At 35.3% G+C, this 25459-nt stretch overlaps 1 protein-coding gene across 2 annotated transcripts in view; it reads right to left on the bottom strand.

The window, feature by feature from the left end:
* Positions 1-12922, bottom strand: part of WC2_1 (blue light receptor) — a 35823-nt gene extending 22901 nt beyond the window's left edge. For both annotated transcript variants that reach the window (XM_051208010.1, XM_051208009.1), the window contains exon 1: positions 11195-12922. In XM_051208010.1, the coding sequence (XP_051069606.1) occupies positions 11195-12862 (1668 nt within the window). In that variant the 5' untranslated portion in view covers positions 12863-12922. The remainder of the gene's footprint in view (positions 1-11194) is intronic.
* Between the last annotated feature and the right edge of the window lie 12537 nt (positions 12923-25459).

Here is a 25459-nt window from a genome sequence, read left to right as displayed (position 1 = left end):
ACACACATCGTATATGAAATATATACACTTAGTCTTCAGTCTTCCATCTGCAACTGTTGTGTTCCGCAACTCAAGCTGGTTGTGAACTGCTTTCTACAAATTCTCTTCTGGTCTCACAATATTCCAAACTCTCTGTGCGTTTGACTTCCTCAAACTCATGTCTTCGGTTGTCGACTGTAATAACTACCATGGAGTGCTCCGCAGCAGTATTATTAGTAGCTTCCATCACACTATGATTTCATCAGCACCATTGCAAACGATTTTAGGCCGTATTATTCAAAGTCTCTAACCATTGGTTACGATGATTACGTGGACCCCAACCAGGTATTCTGTACCCATGAAACTGGCTAATTCCAGTTGTCAGTGATGTCATGGACTGATGCTGTGTTTTGGTATGGCCACCCATAGCTTTCATCCAGACTGCTGCTGAATCAGAAAAGATCGTTCTTCAAACTATTCAGAAAGCAACTTTTATCATGAACTGAAGTTAGTTGGAAACCTTTGAAAACGAAAAAGAATCCACCGATCATCAATTCTTCGTTTTAAACCTTCTTGCAGCGCACAACGATTTGACACTCAACTGGAACCAGTGATATGGACTTATGTGTTAAGTGCAACATATTGAAGCCAAAGAATTGCCTAACGTCTTCAAATTCAGTCACTTTGCCACATAGTATCACCTGTATCCAACACTGATGGCACTGATAAAATACTGTTTAGATACCCTTATGATTGACTTTATACACCAAGGGGTTTTGTTAGAACGTATGAAAAATCTATTTTGAAGCCATTCTCGGTTGACGTCTATGTCTTGTGGTTTTTGCTGATTTACAAATTGACGCTGGTTCATGATGGAAATTGCCGGTAGGAAAATCAAGTATTATAAAAAGAATAATGAAGATGGATGGTTTCTTTTTGTTCACTTACAACAAACTACTCATTCAGCGTACAGAAAGTGCATGCAACATTGAAAATATGTCTACTTCTCTAGATTACAGATATCTAAGAAACTGAAGTTATTGTTAAATAAATTCATTAGTATGATACAGTTAGTTTTCTTCATTTGATATGAATATTTTAAACAAATAGAAAATTAAAAATATGTGGTGTTGGTTTCTATGTTAAGCCCACATAGCTTATTCTGGTTTCCTGACAAGCCAATTTATTCATTCTCTTTGAATCACGTCTTGATCTTTGCTAATTATTCGCTTATCAACCTTGACTGTTTTTATATGATCGTGTGTTCGTGCACTTGTTTCCTATTCATCATATGTATGTAACTTATTTTTGTTCATCTATAAATATTGATTCACGCTTGATTAAACCAACTTGGCCCAATCGCCTTCTCGATTGCGCGTCATTTTGTTTTGGTTCGCTTTCCGATCAACGATTGTACGAAATAAACGTATTCAAAGTTCATTCTCATTTTTAATTTATTTAATTCCGTTATTCACAAACGCGAGTTAAGTCGATAATAATATACGAAGATTTCGATAACAATCAAAAACGATCTACCTGGAGTCAGCTCTCGAGTCACTAAAAATCCTATGAAACAAAGAATAGACGTTTCTGGTAAATCCAAGTACATTATGGTCTCGAAAAATTGTATGCACTACTGCAATTACCGGATAAGAAGTGGAATAAAGATGAAATACACATCATGCAAACATTTTAACACAACAGTAAGATTTAAGGGTACTTCAAAATGCGTTTTCTTAGTCATTCCTGCAAACAAAAAACATAAAACGATTTTGATGTTCTAGAATTTAGGGTAATACCCGAATAGTTAAATGTGATCTCTAACAAACTAGTCTCCCATAGGCTAAATTTTATGACATATCCTACTAATCTGCATATTCTCCCTGATGCACTGTGTTATATCTGAACCAAGAATAAATGAATGGTGACTGCTAGGAATTATTTATGGACTATCATTGCATATATTCTGATTAGATTATTATTATTAACTAGATTATATGTAAATTCGTATTTCTTTTATCACAAGCTTTCATTTGACCTACTGGCTACTGTTATGTGATTTACTATTCTTAATTTATTTCCAGTCTATTAGTTACAGCCGCTCTTGGCTTGATCTTGTATAGTTATTATTTTTTATTTTATGGTGTGATGGGGTCTGGTCTGATTGTATATAAACTCAGTATGTCTGAACTATATTATTCATATAGCGGAGGCCGATATTTGCATTCTGGACTGGACGGATTGGGCTAGAAGTGAAGCTTCTATGTAAGGGACAAATATGGATTAAGAGTTGACTCGAAGCTGCTAATGCTGGTTGACTTGTCATTGGTTTAACACAGAGAGAAGGTTATAGAATTCGGTATTTTGATTAGCGGTTTTTTCACTTGGTAAATTGACGGGGGTATATGTCATAACACACTGGAAATCAAATCTTTATTAAATCTTCAATTACGTGTCAGTTAGTATCCAAAGGATTAGTTAAACCTAGATAGCATTATAAGATGTGGGTTAGAGATTTTTTACATTCTAGTGACAATAATGTAAATATGTTCGTTAAAACCCTAACCACTTATATAAATAATGCTCCTAAAAGGTACTTTTCCTTCAGTTTCATTATCTTTTGATTTGAGGTTTTATAAAGTTGAAAACATGTTTTGTGGAAAAGGATGTAAAAGGTGTTCAGTAAGAAGAATGATAATTGACTCCAACCTCCTACCATTTGAGAAAGTATGTGAGGTTGAAATTAACTAAGAATAGTAGGGATACTGTAAACTTGATTAACAGAATTCATGCAGAACTAAAGATCAGATAAGCATGATGTTACTAGTCGGTAATCAAGTATTGTATATATTTCATCCTCACAGTAAGCTATTAGTCTCTCGAAAAACTCAATGATAATGTCTTTAACTGTAAATCTGTGTGATATGAACTCCACCTGGAGTCCCTTCGGGGGCTCCTGCCGGTCCCAAGCCCGGATAAAGGAGGAGGGTTGGGCATGGGGTTAGCGACCTCATCCCGTAGAAAACTAACTCGCTACAAAAACGCTAACTATAAAAAATTATTCAAACTTTTTAAACTCTGCCCTGGGAGTCAGAAGGTCTTCATTTAGAAGAACTATGACGCATCATGATGAAAGCCGAATTCCTTCGGAAGTTACGAGGCCGATGCCCCTTCTGACAACCAGAGCAACCATTTATTTAGATACATGTAATGTTCGTACGATGTGGGACACCAGGAGAGCCTTCCAAATTGCTGCAGAAATGAGAAGATACAACCTAGAGGTACTTGGGATCAGTGAAATACATTGGACCCAAGTTGGACAACAACGATTAACTTCAGGAGACCTCCTGTTATACTCCGGCCATGAAGAAGAAAATGCTCCACATACACAAGGAGTTGCATTGATGCTGTCCAAACGAGCACAAAAGCCACTTATAGGATGGGAATCTCATGGACCAAAGATCATCAAAGCATCCTTCACAACAAAGAAAGAGTGCATTTCAATGAACATCATCCAATGCTATGCGCCTACCAACGACTACAATGAAGACGCTACAGACCAATTCTACAATAGGCTGCAGTCAATCGTCGAGAAGTGCCCAACAAAGGACCTGACCATTCTGATGGGAGATTTCAATGCCAAGGTTGGAACGGACAACACTGGATATGAAGACATCATGGGACGACACGGACTGGGAGAAAGGAACGGAAATGGTGAGAGATTTGAAAACCTATGTGCCTTCAATAAACTGGTCATAGGCGGCACCATATTCCCACATAAGCACATTCACAAAACCACATGGACTTCACCGGATCACTCTACACAAAACCAAATCGACCATATCTGCTTCAACAAAAAGTTCAGGAGGATGATGGAAGACGTGAGAACCAAGAGAGGAGCTGATACAGCATCAGACCATCAATTGCTGATCGCCAAGATGAAATTGAAACTCAAGAAGCATTGGACAATGAGGCGGACAATATCACAAAAGTTCGATACGGCCTTTCTTCAGGATACTAACAAACTCAACAAATTCCAGATACTCTTCAGCAATAAGTTCCAGGCCTTTCATGATCTACTCAATGGAGAAGGAACTACTATGGAGAGCAACTGGAAGGGGATCAAAGAAGTAATCACTTCAACATGTCATGAGGTCCTGGGCCACAAGAAGCACCATCACAAGGAATGGATCACTGTTGATACACTGGATAAGATTCAAGAAAGGAGGAACAAGAAGGCAGCAATCAATACTAGTCGAACAAGAGCGGAAAAAGCCAAGGCACAAGCTGAATACACAGAAGTAAACAAACAAGTGAAGAGGAGCATCAGAACCGACAAACGTAAATATGTGGAAGATTTAGCAACGACGGTGGAAAAAGCTTCAAGAGAAAGGATACTCCACATTCTCTTCAATAAGATTTGGGATGAGGAACAAGTACCAACAGACTGGAAAGAAGGACCTCTGATCAAAATACCGAAGAAAGGCGATCTCAGCAACTGTGATAACTACAGGGGCATCACTCTTCTCTCAATACCGGGAAAAGTCTTCAACAGGGTATTGTTAAACAGGATGAAGGACTGCGTAGACGCCCAACTTCGAGACCAACAGGCAGGATTCCGTAAGGATAGATCGTGTACAGACCAAATCGCAACTCTACGGATCATTGTGGGACAATCAATTGAATGGAATTCATCACTCTACATCAACTTCATCGACTACGAAAAGGCATTTGATAGCGTGGACAGAATAACACTATGGAAACTTCTTCGACACTAAGGCGTGCCTCAGAAGATAGTCAATATCATACAGAGCTCATATGATGGATTACACTGCAAACTCGTGCATGGAGGACAGTTGACAAAGTCGTTCGAAGTGAAGACCGGTGTTAGGCAAGGTTGCTTACTCTCACCCTTTCTCTTTCTCCTGGTGATCGACTGGATCATGAAGACGTCAACATCTGAAGGGAAGCATGGTATACAATGGACATCTAAGATGCAGTTGGACGATCTAGACTTCGCAGATGATCTGGCTCTCCTATCGCAATCGCAACAACAAATGCAGGAGAAAACGACCAGTGTTGCAACAGTCTCAGCAGCAGTAGGTCTCAATATACACAAAGGGAAAAGCAAGATTCTCCGATACAACACAGCATGCACCAATCCAGTCACAATTGACGGAGAAGATTTGGAAGATGTAAAAACCTTTACGTATCTGGGCAGCATCATTGATGAACATGGTGGATCTGATGCAGATGTGAAGGCGCCGATCGGTAAAGCAAGAGCAGCTTATTTACAACTGAGGAACATCTGGAACTCAAAGCAACTGTCAACCAACACCAAGGTCAGGATTTTCAATACAAATGTCAAGACAGTTCTACTATATGGGGCGGAAACCTGGAGAACTACAAAAGCCATCATCCAGAAAATACAGGTGTTTATTAACAGTTGTCTACGCAAAATACTTCAGATCCGTTGGCCGGACACTATCAGCAACAACCAACTGTGGGAGAGAACATACCAAATCCCAGCGGAGGAAGAAATCAGGAAGAAGCGCTGGAAGTGGATAGGACACACGTTGAGGAAAGCACCCAACTGCGTCACAAGACAAGCCCTCACATGGAATCCTCAAGGCCAATGGAAAAGCGGAAGACCAAAGAACACATTACGCCGGGAAATGGAAATTGAAAATAAGTTGTCTTGATAAATGTTACCTAAAACAAAATGTAGATTCAATGCTATTTGAGAATTAGCTTTCATCCATTAACTGATCATGCATAATTCAATAATAGTTGAGAGCAACGTTTTTATTGAAATCATTAATTTTAACTAAAACTACGTTTAACTAATACCGGTTTAACAGTATAATCATTATTGTAGCCATTTATCAACTAACAAATTTGTAATTTAATCATTGGTTTGTTTTTCTTTTCTTTTTTTTTCTTCTTTGATCAGGTAAATGACTATTATTACTGAAAAGATTTCAGGACATTAATAAACTGAACAAAAACGTATTATAAACGTGGTTGAATAAATAAAAATTCGTAAATATGTATGTTTGTATATACATATGCCTATTTATTTGTGTGTTCTTATATATGGAACTAGTTATATTTAAATGTCAAATTTAATTATGAGTTTTATTAATTAAATGTTCAATAGTCAATGAATACACCATAGGTATTTTAAATTTGGCCTTTGACCTTAAGAATGATAGTAGTAATAAATAATGAGAGAAAATGTAGAAACCAAGTTTTTGTTTATACTTCACAGCTGATATAGAAAGATCTTTATATAAATAATTAATTAAATAAATTCGTAGTAGTGTGAATCGTTTTAATTGTTATGGTATGTTGAAATAACATGAAGAAATTAATCATATTTTTAGTATAGAGTTGTGAAGATTGACGAATGTCATAATTCCAATGGATTTACGATATTGTGTAACATTAACACATTTGGATGTTGGCTCAGTTGTCTAGAGGTTAAGAGATTGCAAGTGAGACTGAAGGACTTGGGTACGACATTATATGTGCTTTCTGCCGAGAAATCTCATACTAGGATGAAATGGCCATTTAGTACTTCCAGGTTTTCAATAATGGTCTAACTTAGACCGTGTCATAGTTTTAATAATCGAATTCCAAAAAATAATCGCCAACTGGTATATATATATATATATATATATATAAGCTTAGTTGTTTAATATAACTTGATTCATATCAGTATTAATCAAGTATATCTTTGTATAACAATCTTTGAGCTGTATATTGTATGAATATTTTAGTGATACCATTCGAGTACACAAACCGAAGTAAGTAGAAAGCTAAATTTTGAACTCCCTATTCAGTAGTTGGGAGTTGAGTGCTATTCACCATGAAGTCAAAGTTGAACAAATACTACTATATCAAAATCTATGCATTTTAAGTTCATCAGTCAATTTTCTATAGAATTAATGATTATAAGAATGACAAAAACACATTATAATTTGAATAAGTGTTTAGTAATAAAATTTATGATCAATTTTTCATTCAGTGCAGCAAATAGTGTACTGATCCATAAAAGAAGAATTACTAGTTTAAAGTCTAAATCCAAATATTAACAACGGAATGTAGATACATTGAACTAACGAGTTTCAAATATAATGAAGTGTTTATCCTATGGTCTAATGCTTACTACTATAGAGACCATGTAAAATGAGTGTAGAAAATTTTGTTTTGTCTATACATTCATATAATTTACAAATTCAGAGAGATAAGTATCTTTCTAAAATATGTATCAACATTTTATTATTTTCTTTTAAAAAAAACGTCAATTTCTGTGTGTTTACCAGTAACATACAAAACTGGAGTAGAAATTTTACTTCACTGAGAGGTTTGTAAACCTAAATGCAGAATGTTTAAAAGATATACATACAAAATTAAGAAATCACCGTTGATTAACAAAAATTATGAACCTAGAGAACTACGAAAGTCATCATCCAGAAGATACAGTTGTTTATTAACAGTTGTCTACACAAAATACTTCAGATCCGTTGGCCGGACACTATCAGCAACAACCTACCGTGGGAAAGAACAAACCAGATCCCAGAGGAGGAAGAAATTAGGAAGAAGTGCTGGAAGTGGATAGGACACACGTTGAGGAAAGCACACAACTGCGTCACAAGACAAGCCCTCACATGGAATCCTGAAGGTCAAAGAAAAAGAGGAAGACCAAAGAACACATTACGCCGGGAAACGGAGATAGACATGAGAAAAATGAACAGGAATTGGATGGAATCAGAAAAGAAGGCCCAGGACAGAATGGGTTGGAGAATGCTGGTCGGAGGCCTATGCTCCATTAGGAGTAGCAGGCGTAAATAAGTAAGAAAGTACTGACAGAGCAATAAGCCTATGCAGTTGAGAAAAAATACTTCTAAATGTATATAACTTTATTGCATATTGTTTCTGGTATCATTCAAATGTAGTAGATTACAGAAAACTTAACTTTCGCAATTAGCAGAATGTTTCAACTTAATATATAATTTTTTCGGCAAATTCATACTACTTATTACTAATTTTTCAGTAGTTACGTTTTTTTTGCTAAATACTGTGTGTCTAATACAGTTTGATATCGTCAGAATAAAATTCCTCAACATAAATATATGTAAACAAAATAAAGAAGTGAATAAAATCGTATTAAATTCATTGAAATCTCTTTACAAGAAAATTACAATCTTCACAATAATGAATACATATGTACATGTTCAAGAAAATAATTGTTTGGTTTGATCATAATTTATAAAAAATTTCCTGTATTGTATATTTCTTAGATACAGTTGTGTATAGTACTTTGTGTATCTGAATAAGAATGCCACAGTCTCACTGTACAAGAAGATATACGTATATATGAGGAGAAAACGTGAATATAGTGAGTGTTTTATATTTAACGAGATAATGCTTGACATTTATTTATTTGATTTTAGACGTCTATCCATGAACTTATTCATCATAATCACGTGAAAAGATCCACCACATTTACCCTACTAACTACTGTCAATACGTTACAAAACACAGAGCAATCAAGTAGAGGAAAAATACTGATAGGAAACAATATAGGATAACAGATAATAAACAAAATAAAAACTCACTTCAAATAATTAACAAATTATGAGATGATTAGGTTGTGACATAAACTATCAACGATGAAGATCAAAATGACTTAATTATTTATGTTCCATAATTAAATATTGAACTAACTCCTATAAATCATTCATAAATATAGAATCCTCATTTCTATAACGTTTTCCAGCTACATTGGCTAATTAGTGCAGTAATTCATAAAATTAGTCAAATGATTTTCAGAATACTGTACAGTGTTATTAATATTCAAGGGATAAGTAAGAGAAAAGTTATTGTTTAATCTTCTGATGAAAGAAATACTAAAGCCTTCTTTGTTTAAAAATCTATGCAAATTTCAGTACGGCAATGTTAACAATTATTTCATTAGTGATTAAATACAATGTAGTTTCATGGCTTAAGGGCCTGAATGATAAACTGTCCATTACATTATTTAATCAGTTCATGGTCAATCTCCTCTCTGATTGACATGCATCTTCTCTCATTTCCTTACTGAATAAACTAACGTTTCCGGTCAAATCATATACTGATGTGACTTCATATCATAATAAAATTATCTGATTCCATTCATATACAGACCAAAATAAAAGACAAATGAAAGTAATGCTCAATAGAAAACAACATGAATAATTATTTGCAGGATTAGCCTGACTGGAATTAGTTGCGTATTGCTTAAAAACCACTTGGGAATATAAAATTTTGTTTTTAAAAAATTAAAGGTTATCAATAGAGTTTCGTTAATGGAAAAGTATTTCTGTCAATTGGAGTTACTGGAACACTAGTTTATTTAATTAAAAACTATTTCTACTGTACAATCATGAATGATAGTTGGTAACTTAGTGGCTACATAAGAAGCAGTGAGTTTATTAACAATTATACGGGTGTCACATAGAGCTTAAGTAAGTTATAAGTCTTATATAAAAACGATTAGACGTTGATTACCTAGTCGCTACCTACTCTGCAAACAGAGAAAAAAAGGAGAGAAGTGACATCACTTAGATAGGTAGATTATGTGGAAGACACTAACAAGAGTATAATGTTAGAACTTTAGAAGCTTCTAGAAAACATGCCAAAACTGGTAGTAAACTCGTTAACTTAAGATGTTTTCTAAATTTTCTTGAGAGTTCCTAAAGAGTACATATTGGTTTATATATCTCTAACATCATGCTTTCTGCAGGATTTTATTGGCAGTTATTGAGGAATTTTAACAAGAAGTTTATCGCAGTTTCCATTATTAACAGTTTTGTGCAGAAAAAACTGGCCTGATGTCTACTCAACTTAATGAACTTACCTTGGTGGTTCGATAAATTAGGGGATATTACCATTTCACCACAAAAAAGCGCAATGGTAAAGATTAAAGAGCTGTTAAATGGTGTTTCGATCTTTCGTAACTTTTGTTCAAAATATGCTTGTAACAGAAAGATTATGGGCAGTTGTAATACCTTGTCACCTTAAATAGAAAGTTTTTATTATCTTGTTCTAATCTACTTCGGATTAAATAGAAAGATTTTGAAAAAAACTTGAAACTAAGCAAAATTTCAAATTATTAAATAATATCACAAGTTTGTTAATTATCCACGCTTACAATCGGCTTTCGGAGAGGTTATAATTTACTGACGACCTCTAAACGATAATAAAATAACTTGGAGAAACTTCGGCCATTTATTAGATTTAAAGAAGGGTTGTAAATTGGTATGAGGAAACGAGATTAGATGTTAGAGTTTAGTGATAGGGTTAGGAATTAGAGATAGAGTTTCATCACGAACTAACACCAACTATAATGTCAGGATGGTATTTAGCCTTTTAAATTAATGAATCTTATTGGTTCGTCCAAAAATTATGGTCCTAATTAACTTTCACTGATTGGACACCGAAAGTAATATTTCTAATGCCAAAACCTTGTCTGAAAGCGATATAACGGAGACAAATATGAAAATATTTAGTGACACTTGATAACAGATACGTAGATAGTACACTCAGTCGATACGTCACTAAATCCATCATCATACTAGGTCACATGATATAGGCCAAACGATAGTTCATTAACACATGTACAAATAGTCAACACAGAGCAAATGAATAGTAGAAATCAACCATTTCAATATAAAAATAGTCCATAGATTTTTCGCTCAATAATAAATCATGACTCAGTTTCTCGTGACACATCAGGAAGCAAAGAAACTATCAAGCAGTGATATAATCAGTAGCATGACAATGAAAATAAGGAACTGCAATCTCTGCATTCAGTCCAGTTTAAAGTATATTTAGTAGTAGCTACCGTAGAGTTACACAATACAGTAGTTTATTTTGTGTGTTTACTTTTCTGAAATTCGAAAGTAATAATGTAGTGCAGATATTATGACTAAACTACTGAGCAATAAAAGTTAAAATCGACCGAAGTAATATGAATTTTCTGAAGCTCTAAGTTAGCTTGTTTATTAACTGTCAAGAGGTCTGAAACTTGTGTTCACAGAGGTCTATCAGTCGCTTTGAAAGATCAGCTTTATATTAAAGATCGTTAATGAACGATAGAAAAAATGAACTTTTTTTACAAAAGAAATCGTTAATTTCAATTAATTAAGTACAAAATGCAATAACTTACATTATGGATTGTACTACTTAATACCGATCGTTGTTTTTTTGACTTTTTCATAGTTGAACATAAATCATCTTCATCTGAATATTCAGAAGGTTTCTTCGGTTTGTTCTCCTTTTGTAATGAATGTGTAAAATGTTCAGGTCTACATAAATTTGGTCGATTAGTACTATTATTGTTGTTATTATTTATTTTGTTTAAATGTTTCGATTCAATGCCAAACTTTCTGGATTGATGTGAATTTAAAAATCTAGTTCGCTTATACTGATTTTGTAAAGATTTTCGTCTTAAAAATTCATAATGTGCAATTTTGTCATATTTTGCTTGAATTTCAGCTTCATTTATTGCTTTCATAAGAGAAGCTTCTTTCACTGGCTGTTGAGCACATAAATAATAATAATGTTTCAGTACTTCTGGATTAGGTTCAGGTAGGTTAAATTTATCATTATATGGTGAATTATTTATTCCTTCTACTTCCATAATATGAGCATCATAACGATTAAGTGGTTCCCACCAACACAATGATGAACTTGTAGATTTAGGTATTTTCAAACTGTTTGATTTACTTGTAATACTATTACGTAGTAACGAAGATTGACGAATTCTCATTTGATTAGTTTTAGGTGAATGTGTTAGTTTTGGACTTGAAGGTAATTGTAAACGGGGTATATTCGGTTTGTTAGCTTGCTTTTTATTTGTCATAAAACTGTTGTTTTTATACTCGATACTTATTTTTTCTAATTCTGAAGACGTACTGTCACTGTATGATAATTTAGCAACTTCAGAATCATTGTGTCTAAGTCTTCGCTGTTGTGAATTACAGTCACCTGTAAATCTATGAACTTCAGAATTTTTAAGGATACGTGTACACGCTGTTGAAGGAATGTAGATTGGTAGGGGTGAACTGAATGGTTTCAACTTCTGTTCCATATCGTCTGTATTTATAACTGTTGGGGAGTCTTGTCTGTATGTTAACATTTTAGATAATGCTATGAATTCGCCAATACAATTAGAATTGTTTGGTGGAGATGACGTAATTAAATCATCTTTAACTAAATCATACGAAAGACTTGGAGGTGAAAAAGACATTTCTCTTAAATAAACAGGTTTCTGAGGATAGTTGTATGAATGAGTGAAGGCAGTATTATTTGCTGGAGGTAAATCTATACTTGATTTCCACTGATAGTCTCTTTGATGTGGAGTATCTGGTGTAGCTGAGCCAACTCCAATACCTCTGAAATCATTCAAAATATTTGACTTGAAATCAGATTTTGTTTGATACTGATTAGAAACCTTTTCTTCAGATGGTGCCTGTTGGATAGTTAATTCTTCATGAAAATTTGAGGGTTGAATCTCTTCATTTATGACAGACTTATGATTTATTGATGTAATGCCAAACGCATCATCACATTCTCCCGTATTCTTATCATTTTCACTGACATATTTAGGTGGAGATAAAGTTGTTATCGATAATTGCGGTAGCGATGACGCAAAATTTTGTTTAGGCAACATAATCTGTTTTGTATCTAAGGATTCATGTGCGATTGCAGATCTAGCCCGATTTAAAATATCTGCGACTAAGTCGCGTGACGTCTTCTCAAGATTATTTTCAAATTCCAATACATCCTGATTATTCTCATCTTGTTCCAGAGAAAGATTTTTCACTTTTGTCATTTCTATCAATATATGTCACAGAAAAAGTTCGTTTGATGTATCTTATTAAAAGAAAAAACAATCATATAGTAAAATTATTATACGACGACCAAAAGCAAACTGTTTTTCTGTTCCATAACCATTTTAAACATTAAATGAAAACAAAAGGTTTATTTATGAAAGAATATTTTAGAAATGTTTGTTTTATCAAAATACAAATTGACTTGAAAATCATCAAATCAATTTAATTCAAAACTACTTTAATGTTATTTATCATTTAAATAACTAACCAATTGTAAATGCATGGTAATGGGTATACATACTTGAATAAATATAAGTGATTTTTCTTAGAAAACTACAATATCAAACAGTTTGTGAAACTTATATGTAATTTTATGATATGAAAATGATTTGATCTATCAAAATGTCACTTGTATAGAAGGTATAAATAGAAATGGTAAGTAATTTTCTGAAATTAATTATATTACTTAAAGCAACTTAGTAACATGTGTAATATTGTATTACACCGAAATATTGATTTATAGAAAGATTTTTGCCAATACTAGCAATTATAACTCTTTCGAACTTTTATTGTGTAACCTAAGTAGAATGTCGTTTCAAACCACAGTTCCTGCTGAGTAAATCTAGCCTATAGTAAAGATATAGGACTTGCAATATCAGTCCTTGGTAAAATTCTTGGTGTATTTTTTGGACTTGATAATAAATTCATTTTATGAACTTATCAAACAAGTTTTTAAATACAAAATGATATGAATAATGACAAGGTAATCGAAAAAGAATGATTGGAAATTAGTAGTAAAGAACACCACTTAATAATCTCAGTAATGAAAGCGTGCTTCATAGACAAGTAACTGGTTTAACCTGTTCAAAATGAACTTTTTCAATAATAATAAAGCCAAACAGTTTTAAACCGAGATTCAGGATTACTCAGGTTACAAAAATCAGACTAGTTTTTGTAAGTCTAATGTTATTAACCAAGTTTACCTTCGGATATAAATTAGTAATTCAGGTTTCTTGTAGAGTTTTTGTGAATAATACAGTCTACAATGAGGAAGAAAATTCGAAATTAAAACCGGTTATCAGCGAGAATATAATACAATCAACAACAATCAGCCGAATTATAAATTTTTTATTACGGATAATTTTTTCGAACTGGTGATAGGTCTATTCTATCGATTCTACTTTTCTTTACGATAAGTTAAGTGATAAAACGAGTTGATAATTAAGATTATTTTGTAGAATAAGTTGAAAAGTGATTTCAAACTAGCTAGGGAATACTAAGGACAAATTTAAGTCTTGTGCTATTTATCTCATGAATAGGTTAGTTGGATGTTTACGCGGTTTTTTGTCAATTATCCAGTCAAGTTTATAAATTTTGTAACGATGATTTTAATGTTTTAAAGTGATTATTGTTTTTTTCGGATAGTATCTTGTCGATAACAAAAATTGATATTGGGCGGCCACTCGTAACTAAAATTTAGATTAACAGACCTGATAATTTGGTGATGACACTGAACAAAGAGATTTGAAGACAGTTTACTAAGGAATGTTAACCACCTAGAGACATATTTAACAACTTGAGCCCGAATATTGAGTGGTAACACTCGACACTTCTGAATCTCTATGCTGTATACATTCAGATTTGATGTAATTATCGAGAAATTTTTTAAAAATTTGATACGGTCTCAACAAACTAGTTACCAGAATGAAGATTTGCCCAATAAAATCGATTAGCTGTTTAGTTTTGCTGTCGGTAATCGACTGTTTTCGATGGTATTAGTTCTTTACAATAAGTATCTAGTGTGTGATATAATATTTTTTTATTTGAATAAAAATTGAAAAATCGACCTAATTGAGGGATAATTATCAGATATATCAATAAGGCAATATCTCATGTTATAAATCAGATTGAACTACGTAGTTAATTCTGGTCAAACTTATGCACGTAGAAAAAATGTTACTTTGCTATGAGCGTCTATTTTCATCTTGACAGCAGCACCCTGTCCATAATGACTTCCAGAGCTCAGGTTCTCTTGGACGACATGAGATAAAAATGTTCTGTTTTCTACGTAAATGATTCAAGGGAATCCAGGGAAGTTACTGTAAGGCTCCAAATTTTTCTAAAGTCTATGTTTTGAATTGTGCATTTAAAGATGCAGTAATAATACATATACTTACTGATATGAAACTTGTAGGACATAGATGAAGGTATGAAAGCACAAAGGTTCGTTGGTTTTTTGGATTAAAAACATTACAGAGTTCTGTAAGTACTACTGTACCAATGTATCGCGATAAATCCGTACCACGAGTTGCGTATATTACTCAAAATAAGCCGTTTTAGTGACAATATGTTTCTCCACTAATCAATTAATGGATATAACTACAAAATACTCTATGAGCACAGAAAACCAGTCACTCAAATCTAATAATGCTTAGATAATCACTAAACTGACCTATACACTATAAGTTACGTAGGTCGTTAAAATACTAACTTGCAGCACCAGTCACTATTTAAACAATTTCTGACATGGCTTGCACAAATTCATAGGACAGAGCTTATTATATTATCTTTATATACCGACCTTACCACTCAAAAGTACTAAGTATATGTTATATTGGAATGTCTTAATTTTAGTTTGCCAGATCATACTATTATTTAGGTATTCATTAATTTTTCAATGTCGTCACTATAAATGGATATTATAATTGTTTGCTATTTAGACTGCGTTATTGTCTCCTAGATGGAAAAATTAGTTTTCAGATAAATGACAAAAATAAATAAAATTTAAACCACAAGTTTTAAAATAGATGTTCGGTTGTATTAGAACGGAAAACTTAGAAAGATGACTATCGGATCGGTAACTGGCAGGTGGTAGTTCCCTAAGTCATTTACGTGATTGGTGGTCACTTCTCTTATGATAAGATGACCTATACTAAATTTTCACCAACATTCGTATCTATGTGCTTATATTTTGATCATAAATTCGAATATTTGAATGTCATGTTTCACGTCAATGCATTATCTTACTCACTATCCTTGAATAAGAACTTTCTTCTAAATTTGATCGAACGTTTTCACAATACTTCGGCGTCGAGTTGATATGAGACATAAAAGAGGAAGAATGTATTTGTAACATCTCAGGAAATGGATTTGAAGTGAATCCAACGTTTCGCTTAACAATTTGGTTTAAGCTTTTTTAAGGAAATATAGTCAAACATCAAAATTATCGAATATAAATAGGTACATAGTTCTCCGGTACACTGTATACTGAATAGGTCATCCGATCAACGTTAACAATGTTTTAGGTAGGCATTTGTATTAGGGTGTAAGGGACATGTGGTGTGAAACAAAAAGTGTTAAGATAAAATATTGTGTGTACACGTAAGTGCGAGGAAATTTCACTCACTATATATTGTCTCTGGTCGGTAAATTTTAAGAAAACCTATAATTTTTCTAAATGATATGAATCAAAAATGTCACAGCATGCATAAAATGAAGATACATAAACAAGATCAAAGAATGAATTCAAAGAGGAATAATGTATTTGTAATTGAAAGTTTGTGTTATTTTAATGTTCCAGTTAATTAATTAACATATTCAGGTAAGACAACTGATTAAAACCATTTAATGTAAGTGCTGTTATTCAGGTAATACCAGATAGATAAAATGGAATAAGGATTTCAGGTTTACTTATTAATTATTAGTTGTCATCGAACGACCAATTGTATTCCATCTCTCACATTGATACTGTTTATATTTACCCATATGTGTAGGGCTTCGGCTGTCAGTCTCTCTTTGTAAGAATTAAAGCCTTTTTGAAGGATTCTTGTACCATTAAAATCAATTGCATGACCCGATTCTATCGGGTGTAATGCTATCGCTGATTTTTTTTCTCGAGTTTTCTTACATCATCTGAGGATTTAGGAATGTGCTTTAAAGATAGTTTGTGTTCCTTCACCCTCACATTCAGTTACCTTGATGTTTGACCTACATACACTGCATTACAATCACTACATTTGATTTCATAAACACAATTATGTTGTTCTTCATTGCGTATCGGACCTTAAGGTTCGAAACAAATACCAAGCTCCCAATTTTAGGGAAAATTTGACTCATCCTGAGGAAATTTTAGGGAAGCCACTATAGCAAACTTTGGGGAAATGGCACAAAAACCCCAAAATTTCTCCAAACGTTGGGAGCTTGATATGTTTCTCACTAGTTTTGATCTTAGAGTATTGTTTGTTCGAAAGAATGCCTTCCCTAACATCAGTTGGGTAAAAACTCGAAATCAAGCAACGGCTGGTTAACATTCTCGAAATCTGAATAAATCTTCACTGTACAGTGAAAAGTACTTTTCACGTTCTTAAGCGTCTTGAAGAGGAACCGCAAGCCAGTGGAAATCTTTTAGTTTAAATAACTTTTTTGAAATTTCCACAAAACTTGTTGACGAGACTTCCGAAAACCAGCCCAAAGATGACGAAATTTTTTCTAAAGTAAGGAGATTGGAATTATGAATACTTTTTTCTTTCAAGAACTAAACATTTTCCAAACTTCTAAACTACCTAAAGGCATTGAGACACTGAAAAACTTAAAATCAGCTATAATGAAATTAAACTACTATCTTGAAAACACTTTTTAACCCTGCAAATAGTGACAACAAACCTTGCGGTATTTAAAGTACGTTGCTAGAAATGCATTATATGAAGTAGTAAAACAAAACTAAATGAAGCTGACTTAACCAAAGTTAGAAATGACGAAAAATTCCTGTAATTAACTAATTCTCTCTATGTTGCAATAAAAAATTGAATTAAATAGGCCTAATTGCACTGATATCCTCAATTTTGTGAGTACCATGAAGATATATTGTGACACATGGTATCCAAGACGATCCGGCAGAGTACTAATAATAAAGAGGTCAGTATAATTTAATTAATGACAGTCACCACTTTCAACATATATTAGCTTTGCCTACCCTCCCAATCGTACAGCTCTTGACAACGTTGTTACTTGTGGTGCATTTTTATTCGAGGTTTTCAAAGCAGGTTGAACAATGTGTCAGAAATCGAGAGGTTAGGAAAATATTTGAGGAATAGTTGGTGTGTTGATAAGTTTATAATCTAAGCTAACTCGCTGTTGTGAGGAATGTTCAATGCGGCGTTCCTGAATGTGATTTGGTGTTGACGCTCAATCAAGCATCTCCAGTTAAGGGTTTGTTTAGCAAAAATAATGAAGTCAGCCTTAATGTCAAAGACTTGCAAAACTATTCCAGTTGGGGGTGTATTTGCATCTGTATTTACGTGAACAAGTTCAGATCATCTGTGAAACCATAATTTTCAAGACAAGCGAATATTCTACTACCTAAAATCACCAACTGCGGTTATAAAGACCTATTTCAGGTCAACAACATCAAGTAAATGATACGGAATTAACCTATGTAACAAATAGGCACTCAGGCACTGAGAAAAAAGTCTGTTCGAAACTGATATGCAATAAACTAGACGAAAACAAATCTTCATCGCGACTGAGTTGTCCGACTACCGCTGTCCTTTCATCTCTTTAGGCCCACATTCATTTCAATAATAATCTTGAAAGACCTGTAAATGAAATCTGAATAAGATTGATCTTAGTAAATGGTAGACACATGAGAAAATTCTTGTAAATATCTTGGAAATGAACTGTTAGTTTGGATGACAAAAGGGGCCTTGACCAACAGGAAAGTTGACCGTCAAATAGAAATTCACTGGAAATATGACTTTTGAGATGAATGGAAGTCTACATTTCACTAGTGAGAGTGAACCAATTAAGGAGAATTTAACCGTTTTGCGATAGTTAAACCTTTACTGCCGGTGTCAGATGATCCATCTTCTAACGCACAATTTCATAAATTACAATGCAAACCTCAATGATCAACGAACACGACTAGACGTCCATGGAGTGTGATAGCCTCTCTAAATGAACATGTTCAAGTAAATTCGTGTTAACCACAACAACTGAAGGACTACTGTGTGAAAAATATTTTTGCTCCATTTTTTCACTCGTTTTTCGGATGCTGTAGTATCTGCGTCAAAAAAACAAAAGCAATGTAGATTTTAACTTTTCTGTAGTAAACACCAAATAAAATAAGTCTTTATGCTTGGTTTATATTTTTCTTAATCTCAAGGTATATATATGTACGCGCACCTATTGTTTTAACATTTTGCTCCTCTCAGGTGCATAACCATAATGCTTTCCAGCATTTATATTTATTTTTCCCGATTGTCCTGTAAACCGACTGTAAATGATGATGAAATTGAGGGAGAAATCGGATTATTCAGTTGTCGTGCTACTCATCCCTTGCAACTACTGGCCGGCTTAGACCAAACGCTCCTCAGTATATCAGTAGCTTTCTGAATATGTCGTCGGACCCCTTTAGTTCTGACTTCTGATTTGACTGGGTTGTTATACGTCGATCATAAAGGTGTTAAGTGTAAAGGCGATGTCAAACTCCGAATACCAGGAGATGCAATTGGAATTCAACTCATATGGACAACTTACCGGCATAATCGTTATTTGATTTCATAATTTGAACCAAAACTAATACCAATATTAACATTTCTACAATATTCATCACTTTAATACTTCTAAACACAAAATACTACCTATACGTTAAGTTATTAACCAACGGCTATTAACACGCATCGTTTTATTATTATTATTATTGTTATGGTAATCCCATTTTTTATAGCTCAAATAATCTTCACCCAAATTTTCATTTCAAGCATGTTAAGCATGAAGGCAGATATTTTAAAATTATTACATGTATTTCCCGACCAGATGCTGTCGCCTTCTTTTTGATTTATCTTTCAGCTTACCAATACCCGAAGGATTCTTATTATCCTTGGTAACTTCCGGCGCGCGACGATCCCATCCAATTTGGTATCGAACCAACATCACGTTGGTTCTGGTGGGAGAGTAGTGTAGTGGCATTGGACAATAGCCACACAATCCACAAAGCTGTGAACACGAGACTACTCAGAAAATAGATATTCAATATTTAACGCGGAGAAATACCTAACAATGGAGAAGGCGCGAACAATGAATTGGATGGACTGGAGTGGATCGAGTGGCATGGCTTGGCCATGCAGGCGTGGTCTCTGCTGAATGTTACCTTATATCTTCTATTCATATTAAATATATTGTTCTTTCTCTAGCCTAACCTTGTTCTACATCATGTATTGGTAATTGATACGATACAGTGAGTTGGTGTAGTCGATGGTGTGACTTCCACGTAAGATCTTATAGATTAGGCAGTTATATCATGACGAATCTACAATTTTGTGATTAGGTCTATTATTAGAGCAGTACTAATATAATAGTAGACCATAATTCTACACATCCTCAGTCTCATATTATTGAACATCTATCCTATTTAACCTATTTAACTTCCCATATCTTCCGTCGGCAAATGACGTCAACAAAATGTAAAATATGAGTCACACTTAGGACAAGCATATTTCAAACACCCATATGAGCAAGAAAACTGGACGAGTGCGCGTGGAAATTTGAAAGATTCAGATTCAGAACGACCCGGACTCTGAATCATCCTTACCAGATCTTAAATTGACCCATTATAAGGATAACGTTACGAACCTCGATTACATGGCACCTCTCTGTAAAAGTGATCATGCTGTTATAGCTTTTGACTTCCATATAACTGTCAATCACGAGCACGCGTAAGCTTAATCCAGACCTAACCTCTCGAATGCAAATATACAAGATATTATGCACTCAGCATCGTCAGTTAATTGGATAATAGAGTCAGAGTCTCCAAATGAAACAGCTTGGGATACATTTCAAAATTTAAACTTGAAAGTTACTGCACCCCACACCCCTTGGACTACACCAAGGGATCTGAGAAACTCTCTACTATGGTTCAGTAGAGAGGTTCGCACCCTTCTCCGTAAGGGGAGAAAAATGTGATATTCTCAGGTTACTGGGTACTGATCAGATAAAATCTCAATATCGAAAGGCTAGGATCACTTGTGCCTGGACCCTCTATAAGTCTAGAATTCTGTGCGAAAAAAATGTTAAGGGATCCATAGAATACCCTAAACGCTTGTATCTTTATGTAAACCAAAGGACAAAAAGAGGGGGAAAGTTTCCAACACTATGGGGAGACAGTAATTCTTCATCATTAGTGGAGGACAACTTTGGTAAAGCTCAGGCATTCTCAAATTACTTTAGCAATATATATACTGTAGAAACACCCTTCTCGTCAGTCCATACAAATCCTTCCAAACAAACACTGGACAGCGTGACCATTAAAGAACTCGGTGCCTTTGGTCTGCTAAATAACTAGACATAGGCGAACCTACGTGACCCGATGAACTGCATCCTAGGTTACTAAAGGAATAAGCTAGCCTCGTCGCGAACCTTTTAAGTATATGCTTTGACCTATCCGTAACCGAGGGTCGCTTACCAAAAAACTGGAAGAACGCCATAAAAAGTCCTGCCTTCAAAACAGATACGAAACATAAACCTGAGAACCATAGATCTGTTAGCCTAACTGTTGTAACGTGTGTGAGACTGCAGGTTTTTGATACGCAGCGTATTTATATCGATCGATTACAGTGGACACGTAAACACGTAGTGGACGACCTAGTGCCCCGATTGGCCCTGCCTCGCTGTCTGTCCTAGCCAGTTGAGTCAAGAACACAAGTCACAGCCTCTGAGTTATGAATCGTTATATTTCAGACATACTCTATTTATATACCAAACAAACAAATCACATCGTACCATAAAATAGAAAACAACATTTACAAAATATTTAACAAGTGAAATAAACATCGACCAATAAGAAATGTACATTTAAGGTCCAAGGCCACCATAGACTTAACACGATAATTACTGGTATATTTTTCCGACTATCCTAACACCTCCCCTTTTTTTGAACGATCCGGAGTTAATATCTGGATGTTAAAATTTTCTGCATCCTTCCTCTCCCGCGAAATAACGTTGGGTCCTCATATACCCAAGTAACAGTTAGTCTGATTCTATTTAAAGCATATTTCGCGCATTGAATAGAGGGTTCACTAAAACTGACTAGATGATGAGAATTAGCGACACCAGACATGAGGTCATTAACGTTTGATTCTTGTGAAACATATTCATCAGACCTCTTCAAAATTCCATCACTGGATAATAGGTCACTAAAATAAACAGCTTCTTTGAAATTCGTATTAGATTTCTGACCATTATTTGATGCACGGGAAACATTTTCTGGCACGAGAAGTTCTTCTTGTAAGCTGGATACCTCACATGTTTCAGGCACAGTGGGATTTGAACCCACAACAGGGCATGCTTCTGAATTGGACAATTCTGGATCGCTGGACGGATCATGAATGACTGCCTCGTTTGCATTACTGATCATAAGGGATTCATAGAGGCTTTTGTTTTCATCTTCATATGTCCTGCAGTCATTCTCGAGTTCAGTATGCAAGTGAGAAATTAATTCGTCAATCTCTTTCACATCTCCGAAACATGGGAGATTTAGCAGTCGCGTGCGTAAATTGTCCAAAACATTCAACTGGCTCTCTCTGAAACGCTGCTGCTGGCGATCTAGTAGTAGCTTCAATTGATCGGGAAGGATAGTCATTTTCTGAGTCAGCAGGGTAATGAGAAATACTGTAATCAATAAACAACCAATGACTCCCAAGGACGCCGATGACAAATCTGGATATTGATTGGTCAAAATAGACAGGCTGAATCTCGTCCAATTACAGGGTTCAAAATTTTCTCTACCCCGTCGCCAATTGTTGTAACGTGTGTGAGACTGCAAGTTTTTGATACGCAGCGTATTTATATCGGGTATGTAAGTGAGAAATTAATTCATCAGTTCCTAACACTAACTAGTGTGGTTGGTAAAATTTTTAAAAAATATTATTCAGCAGGAGCTTTTTAAGTATCCCGATGACTACCAGATCCTATCGGAAAAGCAGCATGGTTTTAGAATAAGTTATTCCTGTCTCACTAGCTTACTAGTGGCTCGTGAAAGGTGGTACACTTTAAAGACCAGAATTTACCTGTAGACGTAGCTTACATTGACTCTAGCAAAGCTTTTGACAAAGTTCCGCACAACCGGCTGTTATATAAGCTAAGAAATGTCGGGGTTGGCGGCAAGCTATAGATGTGGATAAAAGTCTTCCTATTTGGGTGCCAACAAAGAGTACGAGTGAACTCCAAGTTGTCCAGCTGAGAAACCGTGCATAGTAGAGTGCCCCAGGGTACAGTTTTGGTGCCAGTGTTATTCCTCCTGTATGTAAATGACCTTCCTTGTCTATTATTATCATCGGTCTTGCTATATGCTGACGATGTCAAGATATGGAGAACGATATGATGTAAGGGTGATAGCTTAGAACTCCCAAATGACATGGAGAAATTGTCTGAATGGTCTCAAACCTGGCAGTTGTCGATTAATACTTCCAAGTGTATTGTGACGCACATCGGTTACCTAGGTACAGATGTATACACGATGAATAACACTGATCTACCTGTTGTCCAGACATATAATGACTTAGGAGTTATCGTTAGTCAAGACTAAAAGACTACTGCACACTGCCGTGCGATAATCGCCAAAGGTTTTGAAACTTTTTGGTCAATACGTAGGTCTTCCCGCCATGTCTATGCTAAGCCATTTTTGATTTTGTTCGTGTCCTAAACTTGAGTACTGCATGCAAGCGGCTAGCTCCTGCTTAAAAAACAGTGAACTTTTGACAAATATTCAGAGAACAGCAACTAAGCTAATTCCCAAAATAGCAAGGCTCCTGTGTGATGCTCTACTGGCCAAGCTGAAACTATCCCGGTTGTCACATCGCGGATCTAGGGTGGAGTTGACTACAGACTTCAAATTGCTTAGTGATAACCTTGCACCTGATATGCCCTAATTTCTCCTGTTTCGAAAACAGAGAATTTACGAGGATACTTCAAAATGTCCACAAACCCGGAACAAATTACTTGTCAGTTGACTATCGACTTTCCCATGGAATCAACGAGTGGAATTCATTACCTCAGAATGTACTTGAGGGTCCACCCGTCGACTCTTTCATAATACTTTTGGATAAACTGAGAGACCATCGTTGCCAGGACTAATACAGGCCATCAAGCTTCCTGTCACCGTTGAAGAAAGGAACCTGATTCTAGGTAACTCACGTAAACTGATTGGATCCGGAATATACGTCCATGAGGATCTCAGCCTAGCTGATCGTATCAAGAGACGAGCTGCAGAACTGGAAATAAATGAGCGTTGCCGAAACGGTGAAAGAAACCTCGTTCTTAAGGGTTTTCAAATTGTAAACGTTCGGAGCAAAACGATCGCCAAACCACTCTAGGTGGTAAGGGAAAGTTCTCCTCAGACTTAAGGGTATGCTACACAAATGCTCGCAGCCTACTAAATAAAATGGCGGAGCTTAGGTCAATGGTGGATTAAAAAAACAGGATGTTACTGCTCACTCGGAAACTTGGTTAACGTCAGAAGTATTAGATAGTGAAATCCAGTCGAGTGATTTTTTAACCAATAGGGCTGATAGATTAAACCGTAGGGGAGGCGGGGTTATCCTGTACACGGAAAGTACCCTAACCATAAGATTAGCTGAGACAGTAGCACATGTTTCAGGGACATATGAACTGGCGAGATGCAAGCTGAAATGTAGACGGCAAGATATTGAATTAGTTGAAGTATATCGAAGTCCAGAATGTGTAGCAGATGATTTTCTCCTAAGTAAACTTAAGTCCTGGTGTAACAAGGGTAAAAGCCTTGTAGTAGACGACTTTAATGCATCGTACATAAACTGCGTTAACTTAGAAGTAGGGTCATCGGTAACGTCGTTCGACTGCAAACTGTTAGAAATTTCGACTGGATTAGCATTATTCCAACACATTAGAGATCCCACAAGATACGACTTAAGAAACTCTTCTTCTCTATTAGATTTAGTCTTCACACGCTGTGATGACGTTGGTCAAATGAATTTTCTCCCAACACTAGGAAGAACTGACCATGCAGTCATCTTATTTAAATTCACGGCTGAGACTGCTTGTCAAACAGTTGCGCCGGCCCGTCCTAACATATGGAAGGCAGATATGGAGGCATTGGCTGGAAACTGGGAAATCGACTCAAGAGTGTCAGTACAAGAGGCATGGACTCTTTTCAGGCAGTTATACAATCGGGTAACTCAACCATACATACCCTGGACAGTTCCAAAGAAGAAGAAGAAGCACGGTCATCCCTGCATAGGCCGGGATATTCAACGCTTACTAAGACAAAAGAAGAAATGTTGGGATGTCGCCATCCGCCTTGGCACGATGGAACGCTACAGATCGGTAAGAAACAAGTGTATAACAAAAGTTTGGGAAGCTCAAAGAAAATATGAAAGGCAGCTAGCACAATCTGCACTCAAGCAACCCAAGAGAATATTCTCGTACATAAACTACAGAACAGCGATGCATCATTGGACTCCCAACCTAATTAAAGTAGGAAGTGAATCTGAAATGATAGAAGATCAGGAAAAAGCAGAGGCTATGGCTGACTATTTTGGGGCAGTTTTCACTCAGGAACCTCCTCT

This window comes from Schistosoma haematobium, chromosome 3 (genome assembly GCF_000699445.3).
Source record: "Schistosoma haematobium chromosome 3, whole genome shotgun sequence".
In the NCBI taxonomy this organism is placed as follows: Eukaryota; Metazoa; Platyhelminthes; class Trematoda; order Strigeidida; family Schistosomatidae; genus Schistosoma; species Schistosoma haematobium.
Note: the sequence above shows the minus strand (reverse complement) of the source record. Positions and strands in the feature narration are given on the sequence as shown.